We start from the raw sequence: 13,902 nt of genomic DNA, 5'->3' as shown, positions 1-13,902 counted from the left end.
ATAAATAATAGCTTGATAAGTTGGGAAATATTGACGTTGTCAAGAATTAATTTTACTGTGATCCCAAATCAACACCCATAGAAGCAATAGGCTACCAAATGCTCTATCACCCTGGACAAGTCTGTTTTCAAAGACTTATAAATGTTAAAATCAAAGACGTTCGCTTCAGGCTGGTGGTGCACTTGATGAGGGCAGTGACATTTTCATTTGATGATTAATATGTATCAAAGACGTGACATTGAATAAGGAAGACTGGAAAATAATCGAACTGAATTTAATTACGAACTATTAAGAATTGAATTGTGGTGTTGGTGAAGCATATTGAATATTGGATTATCACAAGAATGTGAACTCATCTGGGAGGAGTGGGGAGGGAGGGGGGGAAAAGAGGACCTGATGCAAAGGGCTTAAGTGGAGAGCAAATGCTTTGAAAATGTTTAGGGCAAAGAATGTACGGATGTGCTTTATACAATTGATGTATGCATACATATGGATTGTGATAAGTTGTATGAGCCCCTAATAAAATGTTTTGTTTTTTTTTTAAAGAATGAACTCATCTGTCTCGGGTACCTTGGGCGCAGGATCAGGAAGACTAGTCCTTTGAAATGATATCATGTTCTGTAGAGTAGAATGTCAGGGCAGAAGAGGAAAGGCTTCAGGGAGATGGGTGGGCACGGCAGCTGCAGCAGTGGCCTGCCAGAGCAGTGTTTGTGGAGAGAGCCCTAGACCGGCAGGGGTTCCTTGTGTTGTACCAGGGGTAGCCATGAGGCACAACTGACTTGACAGCGCCTGCTACCAACAACATACTGCAAACAAATGGAGGTGGTCAGAATAGGAACCTCACTGTTTTGTTCATTATCTATAGCATGCTAAATATGTCGTGTCGCTTGTTGGTCCCAAGTCATAGCGACACCTGTGTTCAACAGCAGGAAACACTGCCCAGTTCGGCACCACCCTCACAGGTGTTCCCTGTGAGCCCATTGTTGCAGCCCCTGAGTCAATTCAGCTCCTCAGGATCATCCTCTTTTGCACTCCCCTCTCTTTGACTAAGCATGATGTCCTTTTCAGAGACTGAGCACTCCTGATAACAGATGCAAAGTAGAGGACACAGAGTCTTGGCAGCCTTGCTTCTAAGGAGCATTCTGACTACTTGCTCCAGGACAGATGTTTATTCCTTTGTCAGTTCGCGGTCCTCTCATGCCATCTCACGTAAAGCCTTCAGTCACCTTAAGGATTGAGTTGCTCCAGGAGTCCTTGCGTAGATAATCTGTTTGTGAAGTGGAAGTAAGGAGACTTCTGGATTCTGTTTTGTTCTTCCCTCACTTTGCATCTCTCCCTGGCTAGTATTAGCATAATTGGGAGAAGAGCTAGCTGCCTCCGCTATTAATCAGTTCTTTGGCATCAGCGATGGAATTTGAAGGTGTGTAAATGCCTTAGGTTGCTTTGAGAACATTTTATTACTGGGAGGGCTGCCAGCTGCTGTCTGTCCAGTAGTAGGTCTCCTGTCCATTTGTGGTAAACAATCTGGTTTTATTTCTCAGTCTTACTCATAAAATGAGCTCAGTAAGAACCCTGGCTACCTGGATAAACTGCCTAACCTTAAACAAACTGCTTAACCTGAAATCATAGTTTCGTGTGTGTATTTTCAGAGTCAAGGAATGGTGACAAAAGACAAGTTTTCTGCTCGACCCATATACTTCGCCCATTAACAATAATGTTTTAACTTAAATTTTTTTTTTGAGAATCACAATTCTTTACATTTGCATAATGTTTTTAGTTCACATAGCACTGATCTCATTTAACCTTTATAACGATTCTTGGAACTAGGATGACATAACTTTATTTATAAATAAGAAAATTGAGACCTCTGATAAATATAATTGGCCCAGTTTGTACAGCTTCCCCCAGTGGTCCACGGCTTTTGGTTCAGCCTGCATTGATGATAGTCAGTGGCTGTGGGCAACCAAGACTTGGGACTTTGGGGGAGGAAGAGGTAAATGCCTTCAGTTCCCTGTTTTCCATGCACGAACCCTGCTTGCAGCTACCACGATGACCCTCAGCCCTTCTGTCCTATTTCACTAAAGAATGACCCTTTACTCCTCTGTCGAGTGGGAAGGAGGCACAGAGAGAGGAGGACCCTGCAGCTTAAACAAACACCCAGCCCATTATCTGTTTTTATTCCCACTCTTAACCCTGATTGTCTCAACTCACTGCCATCTCGTCCATTCCGACTCATAGCAGCCTGATAGGGCAGAGTAGAACAACGGCCCTGGTGAGTATCTGAGGCTGTCACTTTTTATGGAGTAGAAAATCTTCAAGAATTTAGTAACTCCGAAGACTTGGGATTCTTTGTATAAACTGGATGGGTTCTTGTTGGCTTTTTTCACTGCCTTCAGATTCAGATTGGTTGCGTCTTTCAAATTAGTAGCAGACATCCAAATGCTGTCCACCTTCCAAAAGATTATTTTTATTGTCTCTTTTTAATCTTATGAGTTTATAGCTTTTTTTAAAAAAATTACTTTTTATATCTTTATAGTTGGGTTTAGGGATGCGAAAAAACTAATATTTGTTCATTCTCAAGGCCTACAAAGTACCACAAACTAGGTGGCTTCCAGCAACCAAAATCTCTTCTCACAGTTTTGGAGGCTCAATGTCTCAAATCTAGGTGTCTTAAGGGCCATCCCCGTGGGAGATCAGAAAGGAGAATCTCATATACTTTTAACCTTGGATGCTGACTTGAAGAAGCACCTCTCTCACAGTTGCACGTGGGTGCATGCGTGTGTGTGTGTGTGTGTGTGTATGTATCTGTGTGTATACACCCGTCTTGATGCTATTATGAAGTAAAAAAGATCTCACAGGCCAAATCACGCTTTATAGTTCTTTATGCAGAATTTAAGGGTTCATAGCATCTTGTTGATTTGGGGGTTCAACTTGGTTACAAGCCCTAGTACTTGTATGAATGAATACTTGAGAAAAGAACTGGAAATCAGTGCATGACTGTATGGCATTGTTTCTTACAATGTAATTACACTTCCATCCTTAATTTATAGTATGAGGACGTAAATTCTGGGATTCACTCAACATGGTAGCTTAACAATTTTCCTTCTGTGTGTAACACTATTTTGCCTGTCTGTGTTGCGCCTCTTCAGGTTGCCTGAAGCTCAGCAGAGAGTTGGGGGCTGCTTCTTAAACCTTATGCCACAAATGAAAGCTCTGTACCTTGCCTATTGTGCCAATCACCCGTCTGCAGTCAATGTTCTCACGGAACACAGGTATGTTCATTTAGACATTTCCAAATTACAGTAGACCTTTTGGGGAGGGAGCCTTATAAAACACCTCTGTTTCCCTCAAATATGAAGTGAAGTACCTTCTTAGTATTCATTTGATTACTAAAAGATAAGTTGTAAAAATTGTCTCTCAAAATTGCTTCCCGAGAAATACTGAAAAGGAGTCTTTGAAATGTTGAAGATCGAGCGTATGTGTGCGCGTTTGTGTGTGTGTAAAAGATAAAGCTCCTCTGAAGTGAATTCTTCATCCTAGAGGAATTTGGAAAATGGCTTGAAAGAATTAGTAGGCATCCTGGAAGGTGGTGGCAAACTCAGCCCAGGCTGCTGGAATCGTACTGCCCTCAGCTCACAATCCTGGAAGCCCTCGGGCTCATTTAGATATGTTGCAAGAGAAAGTGTCCTGTTTAAGACTAGTGGTAGAATTTAAAGCTCAAACATTAGAAGAAACCATTAGCTTTTAATACTTACTTTTAATTGGAATAAAAAGTAAAAGGAATGCACAGATGATTCACTAGTCTTAAAAGATGAGGCAGTACAGAGAAGTTACATGTTGCATCTGTTTCCTGATGCTCAGCTGACACCATTACTGAGGAATGGCTCATGATCATTTGTAAGTCCAGGTGTTGGAATTGAGTTCTGTCTTAACTAGGCGCACATACAAAGAACAACGCGCTCAGGTTCTGCTTCTCAAAGAGACTTATGAATACTTTAGAAATAAATGTATGTTTTCTTTCTGAAATTGCGGTTCAAAACTATTAAAACCGTACACTGAAAAATTGTTTTCTTAGCATTAAGATAAAAGCACTATGCTTCTGTATTAAGAACTAAGTTCACCTTACTTTCAACAAAATATTTCAACTTAAAACCTAACGCTTTCCATGAACAGCCATTGTTTAAACGTTTAGAAACTCAGTTGGAGTGGCGGAGTTTGTGAGAGTGGTAGTAGAGCATTAAGGTGGGTACCCTTGGGATCCATTAGACCTGGGCGGAAACCCTGGCTCTGCATCTTTGAAGCTGTGTGGCCTTGGGCAAATCACCTTACTCCTGGCTTACAGTTCCCAGTCCCCAAAGGGCAATTTTTATACAGTTATGATAAGCGGTGAGCAGCTATGTATAAACTGATAAGAACACAGGAAATGTTCAATAAATGCTAGTTGTTTTGTTGTCTTCTATTTAAGATGCAAGAGGTCATGAAAATTTATTGATTCTTCATTTAAGTGCTAACTACTCAAAAAAAAGCTTTAACTTCCCATTTGTCTTAAAGCATCTTTAATCCTGAAATGAAGCAACAGCCTTTGGCAAGGTAATAAAAAATGTTAGAATACACCCTAGTCAAAGAAAAGGAAGTTTTTCAAACCTTTCGCCAATTTTGGTCTCCCTCTTCCACTCTTCTTCCTGGAAGGAGATAGTGTCTTTCCTAAATTAGGAAGCATGTATTCAATTATATGTTATACTACCTATTCCTGGATTTTATAGGTTAAATGGAATTTCTATAAAAGGCAAGTGTTAAGTTTGTACTGCTGAAAGTTACTTAGGAATAATTGATGCAGTGGGGGGGCGGTGAGACATCGAATAGGAGAGTACAACTGTAAAAGTTTGTTTTCTTCCCCCCACCCCCTCTTTATTTCTATTACTTGTTATATTTAATACTTTCTAAGCGAGGGTTAGAAAAGAAGATATTGATTGGGGAAGTAGAAGAGTAGAAAGTGGACTTGGGAGATAAGTCTAAAATCTTTTTCTCGTGAAAAGTTCAAGTGAAGATCTTAAAAGGTGGCATTTTAAAGAAGTAAACTGTTTACATTCCCTAAACTATGAAGACTTGCAAGAGAAATCCTTGTCTAGTACGTGCTGTCTGTGTTCTGCCTTCACCACGACCTGAACCACGACCTGAACCACGTGTCATCTCTGAAATGTAAGCACGGCATTTTCTGAAAGCCAGTGCAGTTAGAAGAATGCAGATAAGTTTCTGAATCTGGAGACTCTTTGTTACCTCCTCCCCTTGGTAAATCCAGAGTTTGGAAGTGGGTGGGCTTAGGTCATATTGTGAACTACAGTCTTGGAGCAAGTTGCATTAGAATTCAGCTCTGGGATTTTGAGCCGTAAAACGAGAAGTCGCTCAGGGTGCCAGCAAGTGCCCAGCTGTCAGGCGGGATGCGGTGCCTGTGTGCCCTGCTCCGACCACCGAGCGGTGAGAGTTCCCATTCCGTCTCCTATAAATCAAAGCCCACTTCGGAAACGTAAGTTGGTGAATTGGGAGTGGGATTTCCTTTGTCTGAGCATTTCTCTTAGTGTTCACTCCTTTTTTACACGCAGGCTTTTAACTTGTAACCTCTTGCTTCTCTACGTTCCTTAAAATGTAAAAGTCCCCAGGCATGAGGGTAGCTTCGTTTATTTCTGTGCTTGAATATAAATGTTAGGAATTAATTTGCATATAGTGTTTTGAAGTTGAAAAGCCTTACTTGCCATTTCTTTGTCCTTTGTCTTAGTTTAAATTCTAGGTATGAGTCGTCCTAATGCCCAGGCAGAATCACCAATTCTGTAGAACTGTATATCCGATATGTACCTTTTGCATCACCCTACAATAACAGACACCTCTGCTCATGACTATTTTGAGTGAATTACAGGTTTTATAATTTAGCCTGTTTAAAAAATGCATTTTGTTTTTCCTCCAGCAGTTTAATTGTTACTTTTTGCTTGACAAAATGATAGTCCTTTTTATGTGTGCTCCTTTTGTTACTCTTTGCAGCCTGCAGTGTCATTTCAGTACATAGAGAGGAGATACACTGTAGAAGGGTTGCTAGCATCAGTAGAAATTAAGTAAACTGAAAGGGCCATTGTTTTTGTCAAAATAACTGTAATCAGCTGCTTTATTTTGGCACTAAGTAAAAAACAAAGGAACCCGGCACAATCACCTATAAAGTTTATAAAATTCTGCTTCCTTTCTTAATCATGTACATATTCTATCCTTACCAGACTGTAATCCACTTTGCTTCTAAAACTTTGATTTAACAATTTTAGACTTGGAGTGGGGCTAGGTAGGCTGAGTTGGACTGGTAATCGATAAGGGTACCCTTCTTAGTCTCGGTTCTTTTCCTCTACCATAGCCCTAGTTATTAAAATCCCAAATATAACCCAGAAGTACCAATAATTGAGTGGATTTTCCTTCGATTTTCCTTTTGGTTTTAAAAAAAAAGCCCTTGGGTGGATTATATTTAAAGAAGCTCATATATTCTTTTGGTATCAAATTTGATTCTTTGGGACTATATCAAATAAACTATTCAAAATGCTAGTAAAATAGAACTTTCCATATCTAAATTCATCATTTAGGCCTTGGTGATTGATATAGTGAATATGTAGTAGTTCAGTAGATGAGCATTTTCTGAACAAGAATATGTGTGCTGACTTTCCTGATAAAGAATGTATTCATAGTGCAAGATGCTATGAATTTAAAAGACAACCGGTTATTGTTATGGCGCCTTTGGGTCAGATCTGTGTTCAAATTTTAACTCAGTCATTCTGTTCGGAATGGTAGTGGAGTTAAACACAGTGTCTATATGTGTGTTACCTCTTTAAATAAAACTCATAGAGGGTCTTTTTTACCAAGATTATAGGTGACGTTAACCAAATTGTTCTTGTACAACCCCTGCTTTAGGCTGGGTTGACCAGAGAAACAAATACAGTGACACTCAGATGTGTGTAAGAAAGAGCTTTATATCAAGAGGTAGTTATATATCAAGAAAACATCCCAACCCACTCCCAACTCCTTAAGTCTGATACTAGTCCTTAAATCCCTCTTCAGACTCACGCAGCCACATGCAAGGATGTAAAATGCAGGCAGATCCTAGGCCCGTGGGTGTACAGTCTTGTGGATTCAACGGCGGTGTAACAGTGCTCTGGCAGGTCCCAGAGTGCCTCTCCAGCAGGAAGGTGAAGGCAGAGAGGGGGAAATGTCCCAGGGCCCTCCTTATGAGAAGGCCGCGCCCACAGGGAGGGCCACACCCATCAGATTGTAACCTGATTGACAGGTTGAGTACCACCCATACGTTTAATATGTATCTTCAAGTTGACATGAAATTATGTGACTCTCACTCCTACGCATCGCTTAACAAAACATTTAGGTTCCCATTCTGGGAAGTTAGCGTTACTCAAGAGTTGGGACCATTTTCCATTTTGACACCACTGTGTCCCCACAGTCTCTCTTGCATGGGTACCTACCTACGTGCTTCTCCGGATATACTTGTCGTGGTGGCCCTCCTTCCCCACCACCTTGGAGGCAGTGGGACTTGGGGTGGTAGTGGTATGCCCCAGCTGCCTGTCCTCAGTCCATCTCTTACCTCTATGTGCCTCTCTCCCTACCTCCTTCCTTGAACCTTCTCTACACTAGAGCCTTCGCCTAGCCTCCTACTGCCTGCCCTTGATCTCCAGTCAACCCCCTCCTGCTCCCCTACCCTTTGTGGCCTGGCTGACATGTGGAAGACACAGGGATGTATGTAGCCCATGGCTGTTCTGCTGCTGTCCCTGTGGGTCAGTCTTCACGACCTTCAGTATGTCATTGCCCTGCAGAGGACATCCTGAGCCCATCATGACCTGAGAATGTTTTCAAAGTTGCTTGAAATGCAAAATGTAGGATGAGAGAGTGGATCTATGAGGAGCTTGGTGTGTTTTATACACAGCACAGACATGTACTCTGGCTTTAAATGCCGGAACCCTGCTTAATGAGATCACCTGTTTTGATGGCAGGGTGTTTAGACGGAAGTAACCTTCTGTGGAGGTCTTATGTGTTTAAGTCTCATTCAATAGTAGTTTGTGAATTTCAATTCAGACCTTAAATATTTTATAGGAACTCTTTAACTATGGCTGATTTTCCAAGATGCCTGAGTGTGGGGTAAACTGGAGGTGGATGGAGAAGGAATGGGATGGCTGAGGCTCAGATTTATTTATCATGCGTTTGCTCAGTTATTCTGCCTGAATTTTCTTACATATTTTAGATTTTGATACATGGAATACTGAGAGCTGGAAGTATGTTTTCCTTTTTAAAAAAAACAACAAAAGACAACTCGAGACTAGCAAAATTGTACAAGTGGCATGTCCATGATTCAAGCCAGGTCTTCTGACCAAAAGGCTGTGCTTTTTCTGTATGTCACACGGGAAACTTTAGCTGGATTCAGCTCGTGTGTCCTTCGCTTTGCTCACTCAGTTCCAGATGTCTGCATTGGGGCTTTGGGAGTGACTGACGCAGACTCTTGGTTCTAGCCAAGAGATCATCTTCTGTACAAGGGAAAGAGGAAGAATTTCAGCACCTAAGTGACTTGAGAGAAAATTGTCAGTGATAGTGTTTGAGATCAGATCCTTGTCTTTGGGATTGATTTCCACAATTGTACTCCTCACTTTTCTGTAATCATTCTAAACATTAGACTGTTGAATTCGAACTCTCAGGGCAAATATAGTTTGCAAGAAAAAATAGACCTCACTCAAGCCCCCCTTCTGGATGCCCCCGAGCCCCAAGGCCTGTGATACTCTCTGGAGCCTGCCCCCCCCCCCCCCATTGGACAGGTTAGAGAGCCCACCCTACCCCCTCTGGTCCCCAGTCCCTCACGTCCCCACACAGGGATAGAGTAGACATTGTATGACTTTTAGAGCGGAAAAGAAAATATAAGCCCTTGTGAGTATTAGTTGATAGTAAAAGTTGAAAGTAATATGATGAAGATGATAGTGAAAGAGAATGGTGAAATACTGAATAATTGTCTTAAAATTCTTTAATTTTTGTATATGGGGATATGTTTTCTACTCTCCATTTGTAAGGATTAAATAAAATGAAGATGCAAAAAATGCTTTTTGGATGCCAAGCCAACTATTAATGATTTTATTCTACTACATTGTGACTGCTTAAAGGCCAGGAAACAACATCACGTATTCATCAAATATAATAATTAGAATACAGTAGACTTTCAGTTCCACACTTGTTGAACCTGTACACATCTAGCTATTGGGTTAGTACTGTGATTTAATTGATTGTACCTTTAAGGCTTCTTTTATTTGAACAACTCCTTCATAGTTCTTAACATTTAGAAGGTTTCTAGAATTTGAGATCCATTCTAGTTCTGAGAATGCATACTTTTCAACAGTTGGACGCATCTTTATAAAAGTAACAATGCTTAAAATAGTCTTTAAGAGAATTTCACAGGGAAAGAATGTGTTCTATTTTATAGGCAACTGCAACTGATAATAAGAGCAGTAACAGTGTTTTAGGCACACCCCCCCCCCTTGGTGTTTTTTATGATAAAAGCTACAGCTTTCAGGACATTGAATGATGAATTGTACTCTGTTAGTTTATAAGCCTTGATTATTGCTAATGGAAATAAGAGAACTAATTCTAACAACAGGCGTCTCCCCCCAACCCCTCCCCACCCCTGTTCTGTTACATGCTCAGCGAGGAATTGGGAGAATTTATGGAAATGAAAGGTGCCAACAACCCTGGAATTCTTGTGCTGACCACAGGCCTCAGCAAACCATTTATGCGCCTAGATAAATACCCCACATTACTAAAGGAACTTGAAAGACATATGGAGGTACGACTTTATATTTCTGTTACTTAGAATACGTTAGCTATAAGTGAGTGACATTCTGTCCGTTGCTGTCCAAGAAGTTATTTTAGAAGCCAGAAGCCTATTATCTTCCCGCTGAAAAAAAAAATTATCAAGGTTTTCTAATTAAGGTTCTGTAAAAATTGCTTTCTGCTTTCCCAGTGTTGATGATAGAAAACTCTTCAAAAACGTAAATTAATTTTCAAATGTTTTGTGTTATCATATCAGGAACATTTAGCTATAGATTATAAGTGCTTAATTTATAGAGTTACAGTAAAGAACTGCTGAATGCTAATGTAGTTGTTAGGGGCCGCTGAGTTGACTCAGGGCAGCCCTCTCTCTGTACACTAGCGAAACTGCCCCGCCCCGGCCATCCTCGCAGTTGTTGGGGGCTTGAGCGCCTTGTTGCAGGCGTGGGTCAGCCCCTCTCAGTGAGGTTTTCTTTTTTGACGGCCCTCTGCCTTCCTAAGCGCGATGCCCTTCTCTGGGTGGGCTAACTGAGAATAACAACTATTTGTTTTATTTTTGATCAGCATATTGCAGACCTAACCCTAACTTTGAACTCTGTTATTTCCTTGGCTAGGGGTCAAGGGCTGCATAACGAAGGACCACAAGTTAGCTTATAGAAACCGAATCCCCCCTTTCAGTTTTATTGGCATTACGTAATTCACATATCATACAATTCAGTACTTCAGTCACATCAAGAAGAGTGGTACAATCATCACAATAAGTATTAGAGCATTTTCTTCATATTTTTACTCCTCATTATTAACTCCCCATTTCCTCATCAACCTCCCCTGCCACATCCTCAGGAGACCATTCATCCAGTTATTGTCTGTAGATTTACCTATCCTGGATTTCATGAACAGAAAAAAAAGGTTTTTTAACTAACAAAGATAACAAAATGTAAAACATTAAAAATTAAACCTCAATGGAAAAGAATGCAGAAAATATTTAAAACTAGGGCAAATTTAAATAGCTTACAGGGGAGGTCCAATGGTAGGGTGCTAAATTTTAGTCTAACTGCATCTGCAACACTCTGCTTCCCCGTGCCTTCTGCACGTTAGCAGCCCGGGTCCATGGTTAGAGGGGAGTCATCGGGGGTTTAATCACGTGTATTTCCTCTTCACTTTTTTTGGTTTGTGTCCTCAGGGCCATGTTTTCCCTGTTTGCTCTGAGGGGAAATATTTTCTTGCCCTTCCCAGCATCTAGTAGCCCCAGAAGCATCTTGTGGCCATTGGCCTGTAGCTGCTTCTTCAGGTGGCTGTCTCGCCTTGTGGCTCTCTTTAACAGGAGAACATGCCACCCTGCTCCAATACAAGCTCATGTTATAACACCATCTGCAAACAACCCGTGTCCAAGCAGAGTCATGCTTGAGGCCCTGGGGGTTAGGGTCTCCGTTTACCTTAAAGGGGAACACCAGCCAATCTACAAACAGGGCATCTGGTAAATAGTTTAGTTTTTGTTGCAACATTCAACTCAACAGTTGTGGCACAGAAGCAACCTTATCCAAATCCTGTTGCTCTGTAGTCAATTCCAGTTTCTGCAGCACAGAGTAGAATTGCCCCATAGGGCTTCCCAAGGCTGGCATAAAAACAGCCATGTGACGCTTTCATTTCTGATTGCCTTAAACAACACTTGCACAAATGCGTGTGTTGGTGTTCCAACAAAAGTACTCACAGAGACACGCTATGCTTTGATGACCCTTGCCACTGTTTGTTTGTTTCAATTTTAAATTATTTTCTCCCCTAAATGCAGTTTTTAAGAACCAAATTCATCACCACCGTCATGATCCCCTTAAAGAATAAGAAATAGCACATTCAATGCTGAGAAAAAAGATCATATTAAGGGATTAAAAGTATTAGAAAAATTTCCAGATGGTCTATAGAGAGTGCCTTTTTAAGAAAAGAATACATTACAAAAAACTAATTGTATGTTCATTTTATTCAAAGGATTATCATCCAGATCGACAAGATATCCAAAAATCCATGACTGCCTTCAAAAACCTTTCGGTAAGTGATTATCTTTTATGAACATTATTATAGCAAATAAATGCAGACTCATGGTTTGACAGCTGAAAAAGTTATATGATAAAAATTACTTGTGGAAATGGAACTCAATGTTTTACTCAAATGAAGTAATAATAAGCATACAGTAGGTAGTACATAGAATCTACGCAGTTGGATTGTATGAAGAAGATTGTGGTTGTAGGATTTGGAAGGAGACTCGTTAATAAAATGCAGTGTGCAGTTGACACCATCTTGCCTGATGAAAATGAAGAGGAAACGAAGCCCTTACTTAGATCAAAAATTACAGTGTGCCGTATGGTTTGCTCCTTAACGTATAGATGCCAGAAAGCCCCATAATTACACCTATAGTTACATCATGATAACTCAAGGGAAATTGAAGTGACGTACTACACTAGGCAAATCTGTTGTAAATGACATGTTTTTATTAGCGTTTCGTTGTGAGTTGCTTGAAGGTTACGAAGCAGATCAATTTTCTATTCAATGTACACGTTTTGTCTCATGCCATTGATTGTAATCTCTACAATGTAATATCATTGTGCCTCTTAACCCACTTCCTCTCGGTGCTTTCTGTTTCCATTCCTCCACCTTTCCTAAACCTTCTGAACTTTGCCCCTGGGTATCCTGTTCTTTTGATCTAAAATGGTTGATTTTTCTAAGCTTTGAGTACCTTGTTATTTTTCAACCTTATTTCCCTACAAGAGACTTAAAGAGCAAAGATAGCATTTTGAACACTATGGTGTGCCTAATCCCTAGCCAGGGAATTTCCATTCTCCCCGTATTCTCAAAATTGGACAATGAAAAAGTAAGATCAAAGAAGAATGGATGTGTTTGAATTAGGGTCTTGACAAAGAATACTGACTATTCCAGAGACTGCCAAAACAAAAACCCAATCAGTCTCGCTAGAAATACTGTCAGAATGCGCCCTAGAAGCAAGAATGGCAAGATCTTGTCCTACGTCCTTTGGCCATGTTGTGAGGAGAGTCCAGTCTCTAGAAGAGAGCTTCCTGCTTTGTGATGCGGACGGTCAGTGACGAGAGGGATGCTGCATGGATTGACACGGTGGCTGATGCCAAAGGCTCAGGCATTGCAGCAGTTGTGAGGAGAGTGCAGGGGCAGCATCACATTCTCTAGTACACGGCTCGCGATGAGTCAGAGACAACTGGACGGCACCTAACGATAGATCATCGCATGCTTAGTAAATCACCATGTTTGATGAATAAACTTTTCGTTTAAAAATGAAACAATTCATGTCATACCTATTAAAGTGATTCCAAAACATTTTTTAAAACCTCCATCTGAATAGTTTTCAGTCACACAGCATACAGCACTATACTTATATATAGCAGATTATAATCACCATGTTTTTCTCTCTTTTATGTTGGCAAGCACTACCTAAAACACAAAATGTATTTTTTTATCTCATCTACATTTCTTCTTCCTAAAAGTAGCGAGGTCTGCTAGAATTTTCTCAGTAAAGACGTTCAGTAGTCTAGAGCAGTTGTTTTCCTGCCCTTGACTTGCGTCTACACTTGTGACTTACGTGAATTTTGTTATCTAGGTTTTGGAGAAATAAAACTCAGAGGAAGCTGACCTAAACTCTCGGTTCTGCATGTCTCTCTCTCTCTCTCTCAATGCCCTGCACTCCTCAGGCCCAGTGTCAGGCAGTGCGGAAGAGGAAGGAGCTGGAGCTACAGATCCTCACGGAAGCTGTCCGCAGCTGGGAGGGGGATGACATCAAGACCCTGGGCAATGTCATTCACATGTCGCAGGTCATGATCCAGTGCGCCGGAAGTGAGGTAAGGTGTGGCCTTCATGTGATGTATGCCACCTCTCTAAGACGGTTACATGTCAGTGAAATGGAAGAAAGGCCACACAGGAACATCAGGGATATATTTGCTGAACTACTGTTGCTTTTAGCCTCCGAGTTGTTTTCCCTGAAACTATTACTAAAATGTTTTGGGTAAAAATTAAGTTAAAAGCAGAATGTCATCATTTTTATTA

The 13,902-nt window shown here is 40.8% G+C and overlaps 1 protein-coding gene across 3 annotated transcripts in view; it reads left to right on the top strand.

The window, feature by feature from the left end:
* The window catches only part of ARHGEF7 (Rho guanine nucleotide exchange factor 7), a 206,229-nt gene that overhangs the window by 147,768 nt on the left and 44,559 nt on the right, over window positions 1-13,902 (top strand). For all 3 annotated transcript variants that reach the window (XM_075563416.1, XM_075563415.1, XM_075563417.1), the window contains 4 exons: window positions 3,150-3,272; window positions 9,718-9,856; window positions 11,824-11,883; window positions 13,551-13,697. In XM_075563416.1, coding sequence (XP_075419531.1) covers window positions 3,150-3,272; window positions 9,718-9,856; window positions 11,824-11,883; window positions 13,551-13,697 — 469 coding nt within the window. The remainder of the gene's footprint in view (window positions 1-3,149; window positions 3,273-9,717; window positions 9,857-11,823; window positions 11,884-13,550; window positions 13,698-13,902) is intronic.

Source organism: Tenrec ecaudatus, chromosome 11, assembly GCF_050624435.1.
Source record: "Tenrec ecaudatus isolate mTenEca1 chromosome 11, mTenEca1.hap1, whole genome shotgun sequence".
In the NCBI taxonomy this organism is placed as follows: domain Eukaryota; kingdom Metazoa; phylum Chordata; class Mammalia; order Afrosoricida; family Tenrecidae; genus Tenrec; species Tenrec ecaudatus.
Note: the sequence above shows the minus strand (reverse complement) of the source record. Positions and strands in the feature narration are given on the sequence as shown.